Source organism: Rhinatrema bivittatum, chromosome 4 (genome assembly GCF_901001135.1).
Source record: "Rhinatrema bivittatum chromosome 4, aRhiBiv1.1, whole genome shotgun sequence".
Lineage (NCBI taxonomy): Eukaryota > Metazoa > Chordata > Amphibia > Gymnophiona > Rhinatrematidae > Rhinatrema > Rhinatrema bivittatum.
Genome location: NC_042618.1, coordinates 339,998,146 through 340,024,123, shown reverse-complemented (window position 1 = coordinate 340,024,123; position 25,978 = coordinate 339,998,146). Strand labels below are relative to the sequence as shown.

At 46.7% G+C, this 25,978-nt stretch overlaps 1 protein-coding gene across 3 annotated transcripts in view; it reads left to right on the top strand.

Moving 5' to 3' along the window:
* The window catches only part of LOC115090877, an 88,363-nt gene that overhangs the window by 19,734 nt on the left and 42,651 nt on the right, over window positions 1-25,978 (top strand). Inside the window, exons 9-13 of one of the 3 annotated variants that reach the window (XM_029600489.1) lie at window positions 1,333-1,359; window positions 10,228-10,360; window positions 14,626-14,822; window positions 16,435-16,480; window positions 16,577-16,642. In XM_029600489.1, the coding sequence (XP_029456349.1) occupies window positions 1,333-1,359; window positions 10,228-10,360; window positions 14,626-14,822; window positions 16,435-16,480; window positions 16,577-16,642 (469 nt within the window). The remainder of the gene's footprint in view (window positions 1-1,332; window positions 1,360-10,227; window positions 10,361-14,625; window positions 14,823-16,434; window positions 16,481-16,576; window positions 16,643-25,978) is intronic. The other 2 variants (XM_029600490.1, XM_029600491.1) reach the window with 2 other exon arrangements.

The window sequence follows — 25,978 nt, the reverse complement described above, 5'->3', positions numbered from 1 at the left end:
TCCTTATCCTGATCACAGATTTCTCATGTACATGGTTAGTTTGGTCATTTCTTTCTTGTCCTTTGCTTGTCCTGCATGTTGAATAGTTGCTTATTTCTGCTTTGGTAATGCTAATACTGAAGAGATGCAGGTTGCATACAGGATTAAGAGGGGATGCTCTTGAAGTTTTTCTCTGTCTCCATCTGCTGGAAGGGAGGTAAGACCCAACAGTCTGGACTGATCCGTGGTATTATAGGAACGAAAATTAGCAGGTAAGAACCAATTTTCTTATATTGATCAGTTTTGGTTCAGTAGAACAGAGAGGCTTATCAGATGATAAAATGTCTGTGTGTTCTGCGGTTTATATATATATATATGTATGTATATACATACACATACATCCCCCCTCCCCATAAAACTTTGAAATGGCTGGGCCTAGCTGCACCAAACTTTATGGAGGTAGGTGCTTGCGGGATGTGGACATATGACTTTTCTACTTTCCAAAGTTGGTGAATGAGATAGGAGTGGGGGAATAGGCAACATTTTTCATAAACCCAAATATACTAATATGCAATGTGCCCAATCTTCCAATAAATTAGTTGAACACACTATCATAAATATCAAACATCTGCTTAAATATATATAAAAAATTTATTATACTATGATGAATGTATTGCTTTGCAATACATTTTGCATACACAAACCACCCAACATAATCTAATCATAAGACTCCCTCACATTTAAAGAAATAAACTCACACGTAAAGTGAAGTTGCCTACCTGAAATAGATGTTCCTCTGTGAACAACAAAACAGACAACCACATAAAATGGGGTGATATCAACTGAGTTGGGTCTTTTTTCTCTCAAAGCAAAGAAATGTCCTCATTCTTTTTCCAAGCTATGTAAATTTCTCAGGGAAGAGAGAGGTATTGTGTGGCTGTATGTTTTGCTGTCCATGGAGAACCCCTGTTACAAGTAAGCAACTTCGCTTTTTCCATGGACATGCACAACACACTGGCACATAAGATGGTACTCCCCAGCTGTGGATTGCTCTAAAGTTGTTACGTCTATTAATGGCTTCTTTGCAACCCATCTTGTATTTTGTGGGAAGTTTGGTTTGAATATTTTAAAATGTTTTTTAGCATTGCTTGTCCAGACAGTAATGTTTTATAAAGTATGTAAAGTTGACCATGTGGCAGCTATGCAGATAGCCTGGATTGTTGTCGAATTGTGATGTGCCATTGATGCTGCCATTGCTGTGACCTGATGTGCTTTTAGTGTGTGGTATTTCCAAACCCGTGGTTGCATAACAATGAGAGATACACTGTGTAGGTAACATTTCTTTTTTTGCAGCTGCACCTTTTTTGGCTGTGTCATAAGGTAAATATGAAAAGCTGGGTTGACTGTTTGAGTTCTGTCCAAGTAGAATAAAAGGGCTCTTCTGCAATACCTGCTCTGCAGTTTTGGTGTCTGGCTTAGAAAAGAAAGCTGGTAGTATTATTTCTTGATTCAGGTGGAAAACAAGTTTGCTTACCATAAACGGTGATTTCTGTGGATAGCAAGATGAATTAGCCTTGACATGTGTGACGTCATCCGGCAGCACCGAATGGACCCATCTATCCTAGCTCGTACAGCTTTTAGCTCTACTGAGCATGTGTTGCCTCGTGAGCAACAAAAAATACAGTCCCATCATGGCTGGTGCTATGTATTATATAAAAAAAAACAATTGAAAAAATGAAAAAAATGATTAAAAAAAAACTAATAACGAAAAAAACAGATCCATTATTAAAAACAGTTTCATACAGCACATGTTGTGCAGGAGGTGGACCCTTGAACTGAGGTGGGGTTGACGCTACCCGCAGGGCAAGCCCTACTGGTCCCCACCGTCGGTAGGCGGAGCTGGCTGACTGACGGAGGCCGGCTGGAGCTTCGCCAATACCAGCCCTCGTTCCAAGCAGGTTGAGCCATTGGGTACCGGGGCCGGTTGGAGTTAGGTGGACCTCCGTCCGAGGTCTTCTGATGGACGAGGTCAGCCAGGGGCCAACAGCGGTGAGGGTAGTAAGTCTGATCTGGACGAGGCGGAGTCCCAAAGACCCGGACGCCAATTGGAATGAGTGGCAGACAGGGGGAACTCGAGTAAGAACAGGCCAAAGCCTGAGAAGCCAAGTCCAGAAAGAGTACAGTAGATGCGTCGTTGAACAGGCTGAAGTCAGGGCAGGCATCAGGCAAGGTTGAATGGTAAGGCAAAGCAGAGGTCAGATCCAGGAGATGATCAGTAGCGTGGTCAGGCAAAGCAGAGGTCAGATCCAGGAGATGATCAGTAGCGTGGTCAGACAAAGCAGAGGTCGGGTCCAGGAGATGAACAGTAGCGTGGTCAGACAAAGCAGAGGTCGGGTCCAGGAGATGAACAGTAGCGTGGTCAGACAAAGCAGAGGTCGGGTCCAGGAGATGATCAATAGCGTAGTCAGGCAAAGCAGAGGTCAGGTCCAGGAGTCAGTCCGTAGAACAAGTAGAGTAATACAGGAACTCAGGAACAAGGGAGAATACCGGAACTAGAAGCAGGAACATGAAGAAATCACCAGAGGAAGCAACGAAGAACACGACCAGCATGGAGACCTGTTGCAAAGGCAACTAACAGTGGCTGGGCCTGGCCTTATATACCGGGACCCAGTGACTTCATCATCCGGGGCCACGAGTTGGATTCCCGCCGCGGCCCCTTTAAAGGAAGAGGAGAGGCGTATGCGGGACGGCGGCGTCTCCCCGCGGAGCTCGGACGTCCGTAGCGGAGACAGGAGCATCGGGGGTGGCCCGAGGTCGTAGGCGGCAGCTCATGGCTGTGAGAGAGGTAGAGCCAGACGGTGGAGCAGGCAAAAGAGGGTAAGAGGGCCTGGCTGCGGGCCTTCCGTGGCTGGCACACGCAACAGCACATTAATCAAACAGGATGAAAACAGCAATTATGCAGACATACATGCACACACTCCCTTGCACCCAATGACACATCCACACACACGCTCCCTTGCACCTGCTAAAACATACACACATACATATGCTCCCTTGCACCTGCTGACATACAGACACATACACATGCTTCCTTGCACCCACTGACTCCCTTGCACATTCCCACTCTCTCCCCTTTTATGCAGCCTCTAAGTATATATTAAAAAAATGTACTTACATTGGTGGTTAGGAGGGATCAAAGCAGGGCTAACAGCTGGTGTGGAATGAAGTGGGCAGAAAGGCCTGAGGCAGGATGGGTGGGAGAGAGTTATTTTTTGCCATGGACCTAACATAAGGGTGGGGGGGGGGGGGGATCCACAGAAATCAGTGAGTTACCTTCAGCTGTGGTGAGGTAATAGTGGGAGGTCTATTGTTGAGGGAAGACAGAGCAGTCCCATCAGTGATGCTGTGGGGAACAGAAAAAACCAAAAAATGCAGACACGATCGCAGCCGTGGGTGGGAGGGGGGTGGACTGAAGAGAAGCAGAAGCCTATGAAGCTGCTGGAAAAGCAAGAAAAATGGGCAGAGAGCCTCGAGGGAGGCTCCTGCTCTACCACAACTGCTGTGGGGCCTAGTGTTGATCGTAACGACTTATAGGGGTCCTATAATTTGGCAGGTGTTGGTGGACGCTGGCATGTCACCCAAAATGTCATGGTTTGTCACCTTTGACGTGTGTGATAGGTTCGCTATCAGTGACTTAGAGAAATAAGATCTTTAGGAAATGTATAGTCTGCTACATGCTATCCTAGTTTCTTTTTTCTCTTATCCTATATTTCTCCTTTTAGTTTTCCAGCCCTTCCTCAGCTGTTGAAATTAGTATGAATGGATAAAGATTTGTTTTCTTGTCAATAAGCAGGCTGAATTAGCCATACTGTCTGGGATGTCCCTTCAAGGCAGCTCAAAGTGGAAACATCTTGCCAGATATACAGAGCTTTGCTCTGTGCACCTGCATGACTGCCCTGCTGTCCTCAGTTCTATTTTTTCCCGCGCAACTCATAGACGTGGATCCTCTCCTCTCGCACCTTTTTTTTTCCCTCTTTCTACCTCTCTTCACTCCGGTGAATCCCCAAAAGCACTTTTAAGTGCTACCTTTGGCTCCCAAGACCCCAGGATTGAAGTATTGCCAATGTGGCAAAGCTATGTTTGTCACAGATGGGCATAACTATTGCTACTTGTTCCTGGGGCCGGACCATGACCAAACTTATTGCCACAACTGTGGCAGAATATCACCCAGGGCCCAGTGGCAACAGGGGGAGAAGATTACCAGGCTCCAAGACTACGAAGGAGCCTCTTCGGGCTCATATGCTCCAACTCATCGATCCATCCAGTCCTTGCCCGGGCAAAAGCTTCCTTAAGATCTTATGTGAGTTTTGTCATCTAGTTCTGGCTATGAACACAGCATACCCTGTCTACACACAATCTATAGTTTCTCTACAGCTCAGCAACCCTGGGATCGCTGTTCCAGTTCCTGAGGGACTTCAGCCCTGCCGGGCATATCAGCTCACTACTGCCACCTCTGGTGGTTCTACTACCTGTCTAATAAAAGAACTATCTGTGTCTGTCTCCATACCCAAGCCTAGCCAGTGGTCCCTCTCAGGATATCCTCCTGGGGGCGCAGTCATCTGCCATCGGCCCAAGGATCCACCTGTCTACATTCTTCTACAGCTGAATGCCTTCTACAAGCACTCCGCTGGTAACAGTTTGCTGCTCCTCTCCCATCAGGAGTCTTCAGCAACATCCATAACAGATTGCTATCTCCGCAGTCTATACCTTAACAGATTGTTAACTACTCCCTCTACAGGAGCTGAGCATATCAGATTGCTAACTCCTCCTTCCACAGGAGCCAATTCATATCAGATTGCTAACTCCTCCCTTCTTGAGGAGTAGAGCTTAACAGATTGCTAACTCCTCCCTCTACAGGAGCCGAGTCATAACAGATTGCTAACTCCCAGCTCTAACACAGAGCTTTCCTAACAGACGCAGAAGAAGCATGCGTCACAGCAGAGCAAATTCCAGGATAGGGGCTCTCAATCGCAGTGGTGTCCTGACCCTCAGGTAGTCTTTACCCCAAGTGAACTCAGGATATTAGACACTTCCGATGTTGATATTGTGCAGGTCTCTGAGGACTCCTCTGCCTCCTCTTACAGGGGCAGTGTGTCCATACAGGTCTTTCCAAAATCTCTAAACAGATGTGGAGACAGCCTCAGCTCCTCTGATGAAGATACGAAAGTCTCACCATGAAGACCAGGGCCAATCTCAACACGTCAGGGGGCCAGATTTTTCGATTCTTCTGGCAGTGATACCCTCCTCCAAGAGAAGGAAATTGAATTGGTCAGGAAAGAGATAAAAGCATCTCCACCTCCACAGAAAAGGAAATACTCTACTTTCTTTTTTGTGTCTTTACCTGTTATACTTTTGAGGTGTTTGAGTGGATTCTTGGGTACTGTGGGAGATGATCACACCCACGGGGAGGAGCCACAGTACTGGGCTAGACTCAGGACGCACAAACACAGAATGCGGTATTAAGTACCATGTGAAGTTGACGGGAGCTAAACCGTGGTATTGAGTACCAAGTGAATTTGACGGGAATTAAACCTTGCATTTCTTAAGTTCAGGCATAACAACTTTCCGATACACTCTAACTCTCCCATCTTACTACTTAGACTTCTGGCATTGGCATACAGACATTTCAAAGTGTGTTTTTTGCTTGTTTTAACAACCTGCGTTTCAGTTGTTTGGGATAATTCGGAAATCATTAGCTTTGGTGATTTTTTATATATAGGTATATGAACTATGTGTTGCGATCCCCCCTGCTGCTGCGCTGCAGGAGGTCTCTTACCTTCCTCCAGAGGCCGCTCTGAAGCCAGGGCCTCGCCTGCGCATCATCCAGGACTTGCTCCAGGGCCTGAGAGGCCTAGCTGTGCCGGTGGCTTGCAGCCTCAGTGTTTGGACTTCCTGTTGGGCGACGCCCTTCCCTAGGGGCTGGCCCGCAGCTCTCTACCCTAGTTATAGGACCAGCGGTGGGCGGTCCTGGCAAGCTCCTCCCAGGGAGTTGCCCTCTACCTCCAGTATTTAAGGACTTTCTGTTCACTGTGTCTTGGCCTTCGGATTGGGTTACACAGTTGCCTGTGGCCTCTCCCGATCCAGGTCCTCCGTGACTCCGACTCCTGCTTGTCGTCAGCCTGCCTTGACTCCGGTCTGTGACTCCGACTCCTGCTTGTCTTCAGCCTGCCTTGACTCCGGTCTGTGACTCAGACTCCTGCTTGTCTTCAGCCTGCCTTGACTCCGGTCCGTGACTCAGACTCCTGCTTGTCTTCAGCCTGCCTTGACTCCGGTCCGTGACGCCGACTCCTGCTTGTCTTTGGCCTGCAGATTGTGCATTACAGTTGTCTGTAACCTTGCCGGTCCAGGTCCTCCATGTTTCCTGCTGCTTGCTGTTCCTGATATCCAGTGTCTCTGCCTTGATGTCGGTCTCTGACCCTGCCTAGATGTTTGTTCCTGTGCCTGCCAGCCGTAAGGGCTTCGGATGTGAGTTTCCCAGCATCGGAGTCCTGTTCGCCTGGGTCTTCCCCGCGCCCTCCTTCTCAGCGTGGTCCGCGACCAGCCTTCCTAGGCTGTGTAGGGCGCGTCTGGGACAGGGTGGTCCGCGACTCAGTCCCACGGGTGGGCTGAGTAGGGCGCCCTGATGGACAGTGCAATGTTCCCGTCCAGCCTTGTCTTCAGTGTCTGCTTCAGCCCTTGTCCGGATGTCTACCTGTCTCTGCCTTGACCTGGTTCCTGAGCCTTCTGTCCTGTTGGGCCCTGGAGTGGCCAACAGGAGGGATTCGTCCCACGGGCTCTTGAGCTTCTGCCAGCCGAGGGGGCTTCGGATGTGAGTATCCCAGCATCGGAGTTCCTGCTCGCCTGGGCCTTTCCTGTGTCTCGCTTCAGCCCTTGTCCTGATGTCTTCGTCTTGCTTCTGCCCCGTCTGATGTCTTCAGTTTAAGGACTCTGTCTGCCCTCGCCTCTGTCCGGCCTGCTGCCCATTGCCGTTCCCTGCGGCGGGTCCGAAAGGGCCGGGAACAGTCGGAGGACCGTTCACTAGTCAACTTCCCCGTGTTGGCTACCATGGGCATGCAGGTCCGGCTGAGGGCCGGACTTCCTGCTTCTGTTCCTGCCTGCCTGGCTCACCATGCCTGCTCAGCTCACCTCCCACGGTGTGGCCTTGGGCTCCTCCTGGGGTCCTGCCGTGGCCCAAGGGCTCACCACCCGCCCAAGACGACCGCGCCCGCGCGCGCTCGTAACACTATGTTTGCATTTAATGGAACCTCTCTGTTGGGATGCGCTAACTCTCCTGTTTCATTAGTATCCGTCAAGGATACATTTCTCTGAACCATGCACTGCTGAGTGACTGTCGGCTTTCCCCCTTGTTCTAGTTTAAAAGCTGCTCTATCTCCTTTTTGAAAGTTAGTGCCAGCAGCTTGGTTCCACTCTGGTTAAGGTGGAGCACATCCTTTCGGAAAAGTCTCCCCTTTCCCCAAAAGTTTCCCCAGTCCTTGTAGAACTGTTCGAAAGTGTGCTTGAGTTAATAAGGGTTTTAGTCTCCCTAAGGACCATTAATTTGGCGTAGCCTTCTCTAACATTTAGTGATATGTGTTGCTTAAGGCTGAGTTCCGTGTTGATTATTACTCCTAGGTTACGAGCTTTCTCATTTAATTCCACTGTCTTGTCATTTTTAAGTTTGATGGGATTCTGAATTATTTCAATGTTTTTTCGTTCAAGATGTATAAATTCTGTTTTTTCAATATTTTCAATATTTTTTCAATATTTTCGGAGTGCTCATCTTGAGACTTCTTTAGACCATTGTTGGACAGAGAAGGGCTATTTGGTGGAGGATCTCCAGTATTTTATTACAGCGATTGATGTGCAGTAAAGGTGGGGATTTAAATCCATTACTTGTGCATAAGGAACAACAGTGGATTTTGAATTAGGTATAATTAGTCTGCATGGTTTAAATGTAAATGTGGAATGGAGCAGCAGTTATTACCTTTAACAGAAGGCATGAGGATTACTACTCTTAACCAATTAGCCTTGATGCTTTTGTCACAATTGTAAAATCGCTCTCCGCTCCACGGCGGGAGGAAAAAGGGGAATTGGATTAAAACAACAGCTAATGCTGGGTCCCAGCTTTTACAGTCAGGGTACTGATGTGCAGACATTAGAGAAAAACCACAGGACTGCTTCTACAGCCAAGTCCAAAAGCAAAGCACGTTCAAGCAACATTGTCTGAATTATCAAGAAGGCTGCTCAACCCGTAAAAATGTTGCTAGCAGTAACTTTGTTATGGGTTTGACAGTTGCTTGGTTTTGATTTTAAATATTACTACCCTTAACATAAGGCTTTTGGGGTAATCGGCATGAAGTGGCAGTTACTCTTAACAGAAACATGGGGGGGTAACCTTCCATTTATTACCATAAGAAACTTGTTGGGCAGACTGGATGGACCATTTAGTCTTTTTCTGCCATCATTACTATGTTACTGTGTAAGTTTTGATTAGTTATATGTGTTTAGTTTTGTGCTGTCTTGTTATGTGATTGAGATAACTGGGTCATGTGACCCAGTCAATGTGGTATATTGGGATTGGAGGGTTTATGAATATGTGATTTAATTTAAGTAAGAAGGGCGATAATAGCTGCTTAAGTGATTACCACTTTATAGGTAATGTTATATATTTTATGATTGTTTAAAGGTTTATTTTGTTTTGCATGTTGTGTGGTCTGTGCAATCTTTTGTTTTTTCACTTTAGTGAATATTTATTTATTTATTTATTTAAATCTTTTCCATACCGACATTCAAGGGAATATCACTTCGGTTTACATTGATCTGGGGTAACCATTAACTTAAGAAATTAGAAATTACATATAACTTAAGGGAGCTGTAACTGGGAGAGAGGACTAGAGTAGCAGAGTTAGGTACCGGAAAGGTATGGTAACAAAAAAGTTAACAATTGATTAAGATATATGACAATATATAACAACTATTTACAGTATGTACAATATGTAATCGTAGGTTAGTGGCAGATAAGGAGCCCATGAAGAAGCCCATGATGAGGAAGATGCTGCTGGATGTCGATTTACTCACTCTCCCCAATTATTTTTTTTTATGTTCAATATCTGGATTCCACATCATTGATTTTGCTTAATTCAATTCCCCTTTGGATTATCTTTTTAAGGGCTAGTTAGTATATGGGCATTTGAATATAACATCTCAACCTCTTTCGAAAAATGAAAACATCACACACTTTTTTTGGATCCAGGGTTTTGTCTGTGATCCACATTAAGAAGTCTCTTAACAGTACCAGAAGTGTTCTGAGCTCTCTTCCTGAAGTACGTGCCTTGCAGACAACGTGAAGTCTTTCAAGACCTCACTAAAAAATTGGCTTTTCAGACAGGCATTTATTAGTCCCGTAGATGATTTTGATTGGTATTTTTCTCAGTTGCTGTAATTATTGTTTTGGATTGTATATATACTGATTTTATGCTCGTTTTCTTCTGTTCATCACCTAGGATATAGGCGATTAATAAATTCAAATAAAAATAAAGTTAAAAATAGGTTTGGGGTGAGTTTTTATTTTTGCTATTTGAGTTTGTTTCTTTAAATGTTAGATTATGTTGAGTGGTTTTAAATGGTTGAGTTTGTATGAGAGATATATTGCAAAGCAAAATGTTTATTGTAATGGAATACGTTTTGATATATATGGAAGTAGGTGTTTGATATTTTCAATACTGTATTCAAATAATCGATTGGGAGAGTGGGCACAAGTTTATCATATTAAATGCATGCAATTGGTCATGTCTGTTGTCTCTTATCTCCTTAAAACGAATGATCTTTGCTGTACCAAACTTTGTATGGCAGTATATACTTGGGGGAACATCAGATTTATCTACTTTTCAAAGCTGATGACTGATTTTAGGTTGGGGAGAAAGCGAAGTTGGCAGTTTTCTCATAAGAAATGCATGCAGTTTGTTGTATGCAAGTACCAACTTTATAACATTGAAACTGAAGGACCTAATTCTAGCAAATTTAGTGTGGAGGTACATCCTTGGGGGGGATATCAGACTTTTCAAAGCTGGCACCTTCCAAAAAGAAGTACATGGAGGAATGAACCAAGACTATCTATAATGTCATGTTTTTATCTTGTTTTAGGTCTATTTGTATGCAGCTTGGTAGACATGCACCTATTATAATTGTGTTTCCTTGATAATTTTTCAGATACTTGGATGGTCGGATCTTCATTGTGGAGGTATTACCTGGAAGCCAGGCAGAGGTTGATGAGTTGGTTCTGGCTGGTGATATCATTGATGAGATCAATGGTGTCTCACTGAGAAATGCTCAGAATGGGCAGGTGAGGCTCATGTTCATACCTTGCTAGTAAGTTGCTCTTTTGCAAGGCAGTTGCTTTTTGACCTTGCAGAGAAATATGTGCCTGCTGGGACTAGAACTTAGGACCCTGGGTCCCAAAAAACCAGTAATTCAAAGCACTAGGCTTTAGAGATGAGCTCTGTTTGACCATATTACAGTTATCTTATTCTAAATCTCAGCTACCAATCAAGGTTCATTATGGTCTCCTAGAATAGTGATTCTCAGCCAGTGTGTTGCGACATGCTGGTGTGTCGCCAAGCACCGGCAGGTGTGTTGCGTGCTACCCGCAGCTGGCGGGGTCGAAGACAAGCCACTGGCCACTGCCGGAGACCAGGCTTGGGGGGGTGGGGGGCTGAAGACCAGAGTTTCTGGCCGCTGCCGGAGACCATGCCGGCGGGGCCAAAGATGGAAGCTGCTGGCTGCCAGCAGAAACCATGCTGGCGGGGCTGAAGATCGGAGCTGATCAGCTGGGGACAGGTGTGTGTGTGTGTGTGTGTGTATGTATTTGAGATCAGGAAGGTGCTTCTATATGTGTCATGTGTATGTGAGACAGGGAGGGTGCTTGTGAGTGTGGTGTGTATTTGAGACAGGGTGCTTGTTTGTGTGGTGTGTATGTGTGAGGGGAGTGCTTATGTGTGTATGTGGTGTGTATGTGGGAGGGGGATGGTACTTGTGTGTGGTGTGTATGTGAGGGGAAGAGTGCTTGTGTGTGTGTGTGTGGTGTGCATGTGAGAGGGGGAGGATGCTTCTGTGTGTGTATGTGAGCGAGGGAGGGGCTTCTGTCTGTGTGTGAGAGAGAGATGAAGCATGTTTCTGGCTGGCTGTGTCTGTGAGAGAGAGGGCATGTGAGTGATTGAAAACCTGTGTGTAAGCAAGAGAGATTGTGTGATTGAGAGAGACTGGTCATAAAGATGACGTGTATATGTGTGAGAAAGACTGATGAGGGAGGTGACTGGTGTGTGAGAGAGAGAGAGAGACTGGTCGGGGAGATGATTGGTGTATGAGAGACAGAAACTGGTCCTGAGGGTGTGACTGGTGTTGTGTGTATTTTGTGTGCGTGTGAGAGAGAGACAGAGACTGGTTGTGGATCCTAAGGAAGAGAACCGTGAGGACAGCTTCAGCAGCTACTGCTGCTTCTGGTGTGGCCTGCAAGGGAAAGGAGTAGGAGAACTGCAGGAGAGGGTAGGAAAAGATGGCTTTTTAAGTTCATTTTTCTTGATTGACTGTCATTTTAATTATTGGGTATTATGTGATATGTCTGCTGTTTTGAAATATTTTACTGGTGTTTGGAGAATTTTTAATAATTTTTAAGAGTTTTTAATTGTTAGATATTATTCTGTTCATCAGCTGTTTTGAAACATTTATTCATATAGGGCCTGATTTTATTAGCTACGCCCGATTTTATAACGTGCGCGCGCAGCCAAGCGCATGTTATAAAATCCGGGGTTGGCGTGTGCAAGAGAGTGCACACTAGTGCACCTTGCGCACGCCGAGCTTTCCCCGTTCCCTCCGAGGCCGCTTCAAAATCAGAGCGGCCTCGGAGGGAACTTTCCTTCGCCCACCCCCCCAGCCCTACCTAAATCCCCCACCCCCCACCCCCCACCTTTATTTTATAAGTTGCGCCTGCCTCCGGCAGGCGTAGGTTGTGCACACCGACCAACGGCCGGCCTGCAATCCCGGGCACAGCTGCAAATGGCCACTGTGCCTGGAGGCTCTGGTCACGCCCCCGCCCCTTTTTTCAAGCCCCGGGACATACGCGCGTCCCGGGGCTTTATGCGCACCGCCAGGCCTTTTGAAAATAGACCCGGCGCGCGTAATCCCTCCTGGATTTACGCGCATAGGCTTTGAAAATCTGCCCCATAGTTTTACAATTATTTCTGTGTGGGGATCTATAGCAGCTTGGCTTGTTCTGTTTTCCTAATAGGAGGTGTATTAGTGTTTAGGGCCTGATTTAATATTTGTAGTGTGGCCTTTTCATAGATAGGGTTGTTACTGTTTGAGTGTTTTCCATAATGCAGGTGTAACTTTGTGCAAGTTAGTTTGTGTGCAGTATTGCAGATTCTGGGATTATGTTAGGTGCTGTATTTCTCTTTCCATTTCTTCTGTTTTGCACTGCATGCAGAGTGGCTTTTTTGGGTTTCCGTTCCAGTTTCTGTCTCCATATTTGTAATTTGTGGTCTTTCTGTACTTGGTGAAGGTCAATTTTTGTGTGTATGACCGAGGTGAGGTATTTAACTAGCATGTAGGCATTTGTATCAGTCTTATTTGTTGTGTTTTCTCAATAGGACATGCATTGGTAGTGAACTGCTCTCTTTTTATAAGTAGAGCTATTGCGCCTGGTAGTAGTGGAAGGGAGTGGACAGTGGAGTGCCTCAGGGATCTGTATTGGGACCCTTACTTTTCAATATATTTATAAATGTTCTGGAAAGAAGTACGACGAGTGAGATAATCAAATTTGCAGATGACACAAAATTGTTCAGAGTAGTTAAATCACAAGCAGATTGTGATAAATTGCAGGAAGACCTTGTGAGACTGGAAAATTGGGCATCCAAATGACAGATGAAATTTAATGTGGATAAGTGCAAGGTGATGCATATAGGGAAAAATAACCCATGCTATAATTACACAATGTTGGGTTCCATATTATGTGCTACAACCCAAGAAAGAGATCTAGGCATCATAGCTGATAACACATTGAAATCGTCGGTTCAGTGTGCTGCGGCAGTCAAAAAAGCAAACAGAATGTTGGGAATTATTAGAAAGGGAATGGTGAATAAAACAGAAAATGTCATAATGCCTCTGTATCGCTCCATGGGGAGACCGCACCTTGAATACTGTGTACAATTCTGGTCGCCGCATTTCAAAAAAGATATAATTGCGATGCAGAAGGTACAGAGAAGGGCTACCAAAATGATAAGGGGAATGGAACAGCTCCCCTATGAGGAAAGACTAAAGAGGTTAGGACTTTTCAGCTTGGAGAAGATATGGCTGAGGGGGGATTTGATACAGATGTTTAAAATCATGAGAGGTCTAGAACGGGTAGATGTGAATCGGTTATTTACTCTTTCGGATAGTAGAAAGACTAGGGGACACTCCATGAAGTTAGCATGGGGCACATTTAAAACTAATCGGAGAAAGTTCTTTTTTACTCAACACACAATTAAACTCTGGAATTTGTTGCCAGAGGATGTGGTTAGTGCAGTTAGTATAGCTGTGTTTAAAAAAAAGGATTGGATAAGTTCTTGGAGGAGAAGTCCTTTACCTGCTATTAAGTTCACTTAGAGAATAGCCACTGCCATTAGCAATGGTTACATGGAATAGACTTAGTTTTTGAGTACTTGCCAGGTTCTTATGGCCTGGATTGGCCACTGTTGGAAACAGGATGCTGGGCTTGATGGACCCTTGGTCTGACCCAGTATGGCATTTTCTTATGTTCTTATGTTATTGAGATAACATCAGAATATCTTTTTTGTATGGTGAATTGTATGGGAAACGTTATAGTTCTGCTTTATACTCATTGCTGAGGGGTGGGGGTGGGGTTCCTGTGGATTCAAAGTGTACATTTACATTTACCTTGTGACTGTCATGTGTTCAGTGTGTCACATATGTGAGAACTATTTATCAGGTGTGTCTTGACAGAAAAGAGGTTGAGAACCACTGTTCTAAAATACAGATTGAAAGCTCTTTATACCAGAGCTTCCCACCTGGGGACCCCACAGCCAGTTGGGTTTTCAGGATATCCACAATGAATATACCCAAGATAAATCTGCATTGGAGACTCCATCATATGCATATTTCTCTCATGCATATTCATTGTGGATATCCTGAAAAATCAACTGGCTGTGGGAGTCCCAGAACAGGTATGGGAGCCTTGCTGTATATGCAGCTGGTATGAGTGTAGGTGCACATTAATTTGATGGAGGGTCATATGACAGGTGCAGAACAGAAACTTGGATTGTTTCTTTGAGATCAATCATGGTGAAGAAAGCAGTCAGTCACAGGTAGAACAATCTTGCATCTGAATCCTCTAGGGTCTCTTTTGTGCATACCATAGTTTAATTCCAAATTTGATTATTAAAATTCATTGAAAGACATGGTTAATGGTTACAATGTAAGAACAAAATTCTCCATTTTGGAAGAGCTTGAGTTAACGTATGCCCAGTTTCCTGCTCCTTCCTAACCCTTACCTTGCCCCCCGAACTGCTAACTTAACAAGGATGACCTCACATAGGTTACTTTCTTTATCAGGCTGGAACAGTCCTGCAGAAGTTAAAAGGCAAACCACTATGCTTTCGTCTGATCCGCTGGAAATGGCATGATGGAGCATTGTATCGGCCACTGTTGTCTTACCTAAAAGTCTTACAGGAGAAGTTGCCTACCTTCCAACTCCAACATGAGCCTAAGCGCTTGGAAGAGAGTGAGGACATTTGCCTGCAGGACGGCAGGTAAAGCACAAAGCAGGAAATGGTCAAGGACTTCTTCACTTTGGCCATTGAAGCACAGTAGGGGATACCTGTGAATGCTGGGGATTGATGTGGAATGCCAGCAATATTAATTAATGCTGAAAGAGGCAGATCATAGCTCACTATAGCACATACAGATGCAGAAAACTTGGCATATCTCCATGAACAGGTCTCTCTAGATTTATTTACTAGAACTAAAGATGAAAATACATAATTTAGCATGCAAACCCACAAGCAGTGTAGCAATCGTCTCACCTAGGCATGTTTTGCTTTCATTTATTTGATGGTTTATTTGTAAGGGAAACTGTATGAGTAGTTTGCCTTTGAGAATTTGCCTACAAAGTCTGAAGGTTTGAAGTACTCATGGACTTTACATTTGAGATTTGTGCTGGGAATCATTTGCAGGAAAACATTTGAAAGCAAACCTTTTTATTTCCCTAACCCACACAAGACCATCTCCCCTCAATCTGGCTAATGGTATGCATTGGCTTCTACAGCATGCAGCCTTTTAGCTAAGCCAATTTGCCCAGGCAAATGACTTTAAAAAGATTGTCTCCTATGTTTATAGTTAGAGAAATCTAACTTAACTACAGTACATACCATAAAATGAATTTATGTGGTATTTGATGAATGAAACTGTCAACAGTTACAAAAGTTATTGTCCGATATGATGAAGGAAGGCGATATTTAAACCCACAGCAGATATATGAAGGTGAATCTCCCATTCACGGTCTGATTATAAAACGTTAGGCCCTGAAATAGCTGCCACTGGAGTGATCCCTGTTGGCACAAGAGCAAATAGTAAGAATTTCAAATTGGAGAAATCTTTCTTCCCTTCTCCTACCCCACTCCAGCCCTTGATTAGCAAGGGAACTCAGATTATACCAGGACAGCTGTTCAAAGGGAGGGGAGAAAAGGAGGCAGGAAAGCTAAATTTAAATGAAATCTAAAAAAAGAATGTTAATTATAAATCATACTTGTACCAGAACTCCAGGTTCTGTGCTGCTTTGAGGTTTTCTCCAATAAGAAGTCACTCTTGAGCTACCTTTGTTTCTTTATGATTTTCAGATCACATCAACTGACTTTAGTAATTATCACTTAAACTGCTGCCTAGTTGTGAAGGTTCCACACTTGCTGCGCATTCCACAGTGCTACAGCACATTTTCCAAGTGGCAATTTCAGGATTAGAACCATGTGGCTCCTAACCAGGAAGTCTCTACTTCTGGACTAAAGCAGCAGCTTCCCTAGCTGAGCTAGTAGAAGAATCCTTTCTACTTTAGCCAAATTGCTCATATCCATCTCATTATTACTCCACTCTTTCAAACTTCTAAAATTGTCAGGAATGTGGGATGATTCTTATGGAATGGACATTATAAAATAGTGCCTTTTGGATATCATGCCCTGAAAGGACCATACTGAGCCTGGCTTCCACTAGTAACCTCCCCACATACAGTCAGTGGTGATTGCAGATGTTTCTTGCTTATCATCTTATGGTCTGGGGAGGTCTGTATATGCTTAGAATCTGCTGGGAGAGGTGTTGTGGTTTGAAATTCTCTAAGGAAATGGAAATCATGTGACCTCTGGTTATCTTCAGGCTCGTGTATGCACTACAGTACTTGGGCCAGGCCAGGGTTGGACTGGTGAGTATTCAGTGATGATGTTTAGAGGATTACATCAACTTCTGCTAAGAGTCCTTTTGCATTTACACTCTTCATGTTCTGTGCTAATTGTTTCAGTATGGCGGCAAGGAGGTGCTGGACACAGGCATCCCCATGGTGTTGGAGCAACAAACACTACCTAGGGTCAGTTTCTTAGAATGTAGTTTAACACATGGTGAGGAAGCTATGTCATGGTATGTTGTGCATAAGGAATTTATGATAGATATATTTATATATTTATCTTTATGCTTGGGTTCAGACACCCATGAGGAGTATAGAAAAATTGGTTCTTACCTGCTAATTTTTGTTCTTGTGGCTAATATCATAGATCAGTCCAGACAAGTGGGTTTTGCACCCCTACCTTCAGATGGAGGCAGAGAACAAAAACTTTGAGGCACTGCTACATAACCGAGAGTGTCACCTGCAGTCCCTCAGTATTCACCTGTACCCAAGCCAAAAAATAGACACCACTCCCCCTATTTTTAGGGCGAACAGGAACAATCCGAACACAGGGTTGAACCCCCTGAACTGGAAAGCTAAACACTGCCAACCTCTTACTCGGAAAAAGAAATACAACTTTTTAACCATGTGAAAACAAAAAGCACCTGATGTACAATGGCTGTCCTTCACCAGGAAATTCAGTCTTTTGGCAGCAGCAACAACAGGGCAGGTCTCTAAACTGATCTGTGGTATAACAGGAACGAAAATTAGCAGGTAAGAACCAATTTTCCTTTCCTGAACATACCCAGAACAGTCCAGACAAGTGGGATGTACCCAAGCACCCCTATACCGGGACCGAAGGACTCACTCTTAACACACTCTCACCAAAAGTTGCATCCTTCTGCGCTCGAACATCCAAACGGTAATGCTTGGTGAAAGTATGTAACGAAGACCACACCACTGCCCTACATATCTCTGTCCAGAAAGCTGCCTGTGCCTGAGTCGAATGCGCCTTGAGGCCCATCGGAATTTCACAACCCTTACAGGTATAGACCGAACAAATGGTCTCCTTCAGCCATTTAGAAATCGTAGCCTTAGAGGCTTTCTCCCTTTTTTTTGCTCCACCGAACAACACAAACAGATGATCCGACCTCTGAAAGCTATTATTGACTTTCCAATAATGCAACAGCGTGTGATGCACATCCGCAGTTCCCTATCCTGAGGAGACCTACGAGACCATTCCAGAAGGGCTGGAAGCTCAACAGTCTGATTCACATGAAAAGAAGATACCACTTTCGGCAAAAAGGAGGGAATCGTACATAAAGTCACCCTGTCTTCCACAATGCACAAAAATGGACGCGACTAGAAAGCACCTGAAGCTTAGAAATCCGCCAGGCTGTGTTATGACCGTCAGTCGCAGATGGCTGTGACCGGTTCAACTCTCGATATGTGTTGGTCTGCTCTCCTTTCTGGGTCAGCTCGCAGCCAGAGCTAGCCGCCACCGCTGTGCATCTCCGGCTTTGCAAGGCTCCTCATGGCAGCTGGGACGCCACCTTCACCCACGCTGACTCTGGGCCTTCCTAGACCTCTCTTTAAAGGCCCAATGGCGGGAACCTCGGGGGTGTCCCCGACTGATGACATCACAAGGTTGGGATTCTTAAGGACAGCCTTCGCCCCCTTGCTAACTGACTTGGCAATGAGTCTTTCGCCTACTGCTTGCTCCTGTCTCCTCGGATTGTGGTTCCTGCATCGGACCTGCCTTTGGCTCTGGACTCTAGCTTGGGTACCCGCTCCTCGGGGGCCTGCTCGTGCTCTGCTTGGGGACTCTGTCTCCTTGCTTCCCCGCTCCTCGGGGCCTGCCAGCGCCTCTAGAGACCCTGCCTGCCGACTTCCCTGCTTCTCAGGGTTGCCTCTCGGACCACCTTCCTGCCTGGGAGTCATCACCCCATGCTTCCCCATTCCTCGGGGCAAGCGCCTAAGTTCTGTAAGAGACTGTACTTCGTGCTTCCCCACTCCCCGGGGTAGTGCCTACGTCCTACAGAGAGATTGTAATTCGTGCTTCCCCGCTTCTCGGGGTAGTGCCCACATTCTACATAAAGACTGTACTTTGGGCTTCCCACTCCTTGGGGCAGCCCTTGATTCTCTATCAGAGATTCCTCTGTGCACAGCCCCGCTCTTCGGGGCGGCTTACGTCACTGCTTCGGAGATTTGACTCGGGTTTCCCCGCACCTCGGGTCAGCCTACATCATCACACCATAGCCTCGCTCGCTATGCTGTCCCGCACCTCGGGACAGTCTCTGCTGTATTCCACCTACAGTGCCTATCTTGTGCTCCCCACTCCTCGGGGCCTGCCAGCACTCCTCTGTCGGAGGCTCTCACGCTGGCACTCTCATCTCCAGTCCAGCCTGAGTATTGTGGGTTCCCTCCAGACTGTGTCTCTACCCCGTTCCTCGGGCACCCCACAGTATCCTCTCTATAAGCTCTTGCGATCACGTGGCTGTGACGCAGGACGCCCTATCTCTCTGCTACTACTCACTGACCTCCTGCTACAGCTGGTCTCGCCTCCCGACGGTGAGGACCTGTGGGGAGGAGCCCCACAGGTGGTGTCAACCCTCACCTCGGGCCAAGGGTTCACGAAACCTACGAATCCTAACAGGCTGAACATATAGCCACCAGAAAAACTGTCTTCAATGTCAAGTCCTTCACGGAAGCTCATTTTAAAGGCTCAAAGGGCGCGCCACAGAGAATCCGCAAAACCAAGCTGAGGGTCCACTCGGACACACTTTCCGAACTGGAGGCCACAAATGGCTTAACCCCTTTCAGGAAACGCACGACATCAGGATGAGCGTCCAAAGACCTTCCCAGGATTTTGCCCCAAAGACAATCCAAGGCCAAAACCTGAATGCAAAGCGAACTATAGGCTAGGCCTTTGGACAAGCCCTGTTGTAGAAAGGACAAAATATGAGAGACTCCCGCCGCCCAGACTCTGTTGTAGGCACCAGGATTCAAACACCTTCCAAACCCTACCATACGCCAAAGACGTAGAAGGTCTCCTAGTCTGGAGCATAGTGAAGTTCACTGGTTCGGAATATCCCTTCAGGCACAAGCACCGCCTTTCAAAAGCCAAACTACGAGACAAAAGAGATCCTCCTGTTATCTCAGGACAAGCAGGATGATAGTCCTCACATATGGGTGACATCATCAGATGTAGCCCTGATACAGAAAACCTCTGTCAAAGTTTCTAGAAACTTTTGACTGGCACAGTGAAGCCACTGAGCATGCCCAGCATGCCATGATATTCTCAGCCACAGGGGTCTCCCTTCAGTCTCTTTTTTTCCGCGGTGCTGTAAGCATCGCGTAAAAGGAGCTCTGTGAGATTTTCCCTCACTTTTTCCTCACAGAAAACATAACTTTTCAGTCACAAATTTTATCACTCGGGTCACCCTTCGACATAGTAATCGGTGAGTACTTTTTTTGAATCATTTTTCAGTTGATTCCTGTCACCTTCACTCGGTACCCGCAGGCCATTGACCGTTATCCGGCCTATTTCCAACATGGCCTCCGGATTAAAAAAATGCCCAAATTGTAACCGAACTATGTCGATCACTGACCCGCACAATGTTTGTGTTTTATGACTGGGATCAGGCCACGATGTCCGGCTTGTACAACTTGCACCCAGATGACACCTAAGGGCAGGCGTGCCTGGTTGGATAAAATGGAGAAGCTGTTTCAAAAACTCACTCTATCGTCATCTTTGACATCGTCACCGAAGAAATCATCACCCTCTGTTGAAAAACATCGAGGAAAGAAAAGGGCCGATGACCGTCCATCAACGACCCATCCGGATCTTCCATAGTGTCTTTATCGACATCTAAAGAACATCGTGAAAAAAGACGCTATCGACATCTTTCAATCTCCGATCCATTGGAGGGAACGACATCCACATCGGCACCGAAGGACATCGAGCCGATGCTGAAGCGAGTCCGGGTACTAGAGCCAACACTTCCCTCTGTACCCGAGATACCGAGGTGCTCTCCACCGGGATCGTTGTTAGAGACTGTGCCACCACGTTCAGTCGTGGAAGAACCAGTAGCGCAAGTCTCACCTTCTCCTGTGACAGTGGACCTAGTCCCAGTCTCCAGGGAAGAAGTGACTTCCATGGTCCAGCAAGCCATCGTTGAGGCGTTCCAAAAATTCCAGCCTCATTCCATGCCAGCACCGGTACCGATACCGACACCTGCATCGACACCAGAACCATTGTTTTTTTACTGAATAAAAACTGAATAATTACTGAATAAAAACGACGCATTAACCAGAGCTTTTCCGGCACAGACACCGATGACGCCGACAGCTCCCCCGATGCGGCCATCGACACATCGATGCCAAAACATACACCGGTGATTCCTTCGATTCCAATCCCAGGCTCATCAGAGGAAGATGGGAGATACTCAGATTCCATCCCGGGGCCATTGGGCCTTCAACACTTCCGGGCACCGATATTACCTTCGATGCCACTCACGGATCCATCGATGTCCTCACGACCCGGTCCATCGGGCGACGCTGGCCATCGATTGCCATCGAGACCTTTCGATTCCCCATCGATGCCTTTGCTGCCTCCTCTAATACAAAAGCAGATTCCAACTCAAACCATCGAAGTCTGCTTCTAAGACAAAACATCACCAACAAAAGCATAAACCAGGTCCTTCTGAGGCACATTATCAACCTCAATACAGTCCTTGGGAAGATGTAGACACTGACACTGATACAGATGATTTACAGTCAGAGCCTTCTCCACCAGAAGAGAGGAGGAAGACCCCTCCTGAGGATTTGTCATTTTCAAATTTCATAAAGGAAATGGCAGATACAATTCCTTTTGAATTGCTTACTGAAGAGGATACAAGACACAAGGCTCTTGAAGTGTTGCAGTTTGTGGATGCACCAAAGGAGGTGATGGCAATACCCATTCATGAAGTGCTTCTAGAGCTACAGCATCGATTATGGGAACATCCTTGCTCTGTACTGGTTGCAAACAGAAGAACAGATGCAACATACCTGGTACAACATACCCCAGGTTTCCAAAAACCGCAATTGCCACACCAATCAGTGGTCGTCAAATCGGCTCAGAAAAAAGCCAGAAAACAAAAACCACACTCTTCTACCTCACCAAGAAAAGAACATGCATTGAAAAATTTCTTACATGGAAAGTATTTTTCCTAGTAGCCATTACCTCTGCTAGGAGGCTCAGTGAGTTACAAGCTCTTGTCACATACTCACCCTACACAAGATTCTTACATAACCGGGTAGTCCTTCGCACTCACCCCAAATTCCTACCAAAAGTGGTAACGGATTTTCACCTCAATCAATCCATAGTCTTGCCTACTTTCTTTCCAAGACCACGCTCTCTCCAGGGCGAGAGAGTTTTACACACCCTAGATTGTAAACGTGCACTAGCTTTTTACCTGAACCGCACGGCAGTCCATAGAAAATCCACCCAACTCTTTGTTTCTTTTGACAAAAATAAACTAGGAGTTGAAGTGGGAAAACAAACTCTTTCAACTGGCTAGCAGACTGTATCGAATTCTGCTATAAAAAAGCAGGCATTCCTCTCCAAGGGCAAGTAAAAGCGCACTCAGTAAGGGCTATGTCTACATCAGTAGCATACTACCGTTCTGTGCCTATTGCTGATATCTGCAAAGCTGCAACTTGGAGTTCACGTCACACCTTTGCAGCACATTACTGTTTGGACAAGGAAGGAAGACAAGATTCAGCCTTTGGACAATCTGTCTTAAGGAACTTATTTCTAGTATAGTACCAACTCCTTCTACATCCATCCTACTGTGATTTCAGGCTGCCTAATTTTTTCCAACAGTACAGCAGTTGTTGTGCTTGTTGCACAAGTTGTATGCTATTGGTCCAATACAAGAATGACTCAGCTTGTAGCTTGCTAATCACCCATGTGAGGACTATCATCCTGCTTGTCCTGGGATAAAGCAAAATTGCTTACCTTGTAATAGGTGTTATCCCAGGACAGCAGGATGTAGTCCTCACGAAAACCACCCGCCACCCTGCGGAGTTGGGTCTGATACGTTTTATTATTTTATTTTTTCGCTCCCGCTTACTGCTACAAACGAGACTGAAGGGAGACCCCTGTGGCTGAGAATATCATGGCACGCTCAGTGGCTTCACTGTGCCAGTCAAAAGTTTCTAGAAACTTTGACAGACGTTTTCCGTATCAGGGCTCCATCTGATTATGTCACCCATATGTGAGGACTACATCCTGCTGTCCTGGGATAACACCTATTACAAGGTAAGCAATTTTGCTATCCGAAAATATGGGTCCTTGCCACAGCAGGCCTGGCAGATGAGCCAACCGCAGAGGCCCGTTGATCGCCAGATACACCGCGAACCATTGATGTCGAGGCGACTCCGGCGCCACTAGCACCACTCTCCCTGGGTGCGATTCTATGCGCCGTAACACTCAACCAATGAGTGGCCACGGAGGAAACACATATAGAAGAATCCTGGTCGGCCACGGGCACACCAGAGTATCTAATCTTACTGACCCATGCTCCCTTCGGTGACTGAAGAATCTTGCGGTCTTTGCATTGGCTGCGATGCCATGACGTCCAACTGAGGAAGATCCCACCTTACACAAATGTGATTCCAGGGACAGTTCCCATTTCCCAGGGTCTAGCTGTTGCCTGCTGAGGAAATTTGTCTGCACGTTGTCCACTCCCGCGACATGGGAGGCCTCAGTCCCCTCGAGATGCTCCGCCCACACAAACAATAGCTTAGACTCCCAAGCAACAACGCAACTCTTCATTCCCCCCTTAGCAGTTGATGTACGCCACTGTTATCGCATTGTCTGAAAACACTTGAACCATCCGTCCCTGGACCACCAGCAAGAACACCTTCAGGGCTCTGTGTACAGCCCTTGTCTCCAGATGATTGATCGACCAGGACCAAAGACCCTGGGCAGACCGACCCAGGCACACTGCCCCCCAGCCCTTGAAGCTGGCATCTGTGATCACCACCACCCAGTCTGGGGCCTCCAGGTCCACTCCTTTCTCCAGGTTGCTCCTCGATAGCCACCTTGAAAACTGGATCTGGATTCTCCTAGAAGAGGCAAAGGCAGATAATACTCCTCCTACAACGGATTCCACCTGGACAAAAGCGCTCTTTGTAAGGGACGCATGTGAGCAAAGGCCTACGGAACCAAATCCAACATTGAGTTCATGGAGCCCCGTACCTGTAAGTAGTCCCAGATCTTTGGCACTGACAGACACAAGAGTTGTGTCACCTGCTCGTGCAACTTTTTCAACCTGTCCACTATCAGGAACTCCCTGCCCTTGCTGGGTATTGAAGTGGGCACCTAGATACTCCAATGACTGGGATGACACCAGGTGACTCTTCACCACATTGATCACCCATTCCAGAGAACCGAGAGTGTTCACCACTCGTTAAACTGACAGCCGCTCTCCTCCTAAGTCTTTGCCGAATAAGTCAATCATCCAGATATGGATGTACCAGGATCCCTCCCTGTCTCAAGGCTGCTGCCACGACTACCATCACCTTTGTGAAAGTTTGGGGAGCCATAGCCAACCCGAAGGGAAGAGCCCGAAACTGGAAGTGTTGCCTCAGCACCATGAATCAGAGAAACTTCTGATGGTCTTTTCGAATGGGAATATAAAAATAGGCTTTGATCAGATCCAGGGATGCAAGGAACTCCACTTTGCGGACTGCTGCTATTACTGTACACAGTACACCATCTGGAAACATGGTACCCGTAAGGCTACATTTACCTTTTGCAAGTCCAAAATGGGATGGAAGGTGCCCTCCTTTTTTGGCACTATGAAATAAATGAAGAACCCCCCCAGTCCCTGCTCACTCAGCTGAACCAGAGTGATGGCCTCTAAGCTTAGCAACCTTTGCATAGTCTCCTCTACTGCGTCCCTTTTGCTGCGAGATGAGCAGTGGGACTCCAGAAAGGCCTCCCTGACTGAGAGCAAAAATGTAAGGCGTAGTACTCTCTTACGATCTCCAGAACCCACCGGTCCGCAGTGATCTTGATCCATTTTTCATAAAGATGGGACAACCTACCCTCTACCATTTCCAGCGAGGAGTGAGGCCGTATCCCCTCTGGTCCCCTGATTGGAACTGCCTCTGGAGGATCTGCCAATGCACTGAAAGGGCTGCTGACACCCTGATGACTGTGGCCCCTCTTCTGGGACGAAACTTCCTTGAATCCCGAAACCGGGACCAGGGTGGAAAGACCTTCTTAGTGCTCTTCTTATCCTTGGGCAGCCTGTTTCCTTTGGATTATCTGAGGGATTTCATCAGCTGATCTAGCTCTTCCCCGAATAGCAGTTTCCCCTTAAAAGGGAGATTGCACAGCTGAGCCTTGGACGACATGTCCGCCGACCAATTACGAAACCACAGAAGCCAGCGTGCCGCCACTGCCGAGACCATACTCCTGGCAGAGGTACACATCAAATCATACAGTGCATCAGCCACATAGGCCACTCCAGCCTCCAGCCAAGCCAACTGGATGGGACTGATCATCCCGACAGACTCCTGCTCCTGAGCCTTCTGAATCCAGCATTAGCAGGCCCGCTGCATCATGCTTACACGCACCATGGCTCAAAGGCTTAAAGCAGACACCTCAAACATGAGCTTCAGCTGAATCTCCAACTTGCGGTCCTCAACATCCGTAAGCGCAGCTGAACCTGCAACAGGGATTGTGGTCTTCTTTGCCACTACTGAGACCGCCACAACTACCTTAGGCTTCTTTAGGCGATCCAAATGCGCCTCCTTCCAAGGATAAAGCTTCGCTATAGCCCTACCGACCTTTAAGCCTACCTCTGGGAAATCGCACTCCCAGCTGATCAGCTTCTGTATCTTTTTAGGCAATGGAAAGGCCGTAGGAGGACCCCGCAGTCCATCCAGGACCGGATTCACTCCTTCATTATCCGAGTCCTCCTGAGTCCGCTTAACCCCCAAATCCTCCAACACCTGAGGAATGAGAAGCCACAGCTCCTCTTTCTTGAACAGTCAGACTACCCAAGGGTCATCCCCCTTAGGTACGGTCTCATCGAGATTCGGATCATCCTTATTTAAATCAGGATCAGGAATCTGACCCCCATCTGGCTCTCCATCCAGGTCCGCCCCCTGCGGTGATGCAGGATCCGGTATCTCATCCGAGTCATCCAGGTCCCTGCGGTCTTCGTCCACCCTGGCATGGCGCAGCCCTGGGCGCTTCATTAAATCCCCAGAACCACCCGCCAATTCCATCCTTGGCCTTTTGGGCGAGACAGAATGATGCACCATGGATCTCTTGACTCCTGCACCCTTCCTAGCAGAAGGACAAATTCCGGGGAGAACTCCTCAGGACTGTGTAAGGAGGCTGTCCCCCCAAGTCTGCTCCCTCCTCATGGCCATCCTCAGTATCCTGAACCGCAGTAGAAAGAGGAGGAGGAGAATCGCCGGCATCCTGGCCAGGAACAACCTCCTGACCACGATCCTCCACAGGCCCAGTTGAAA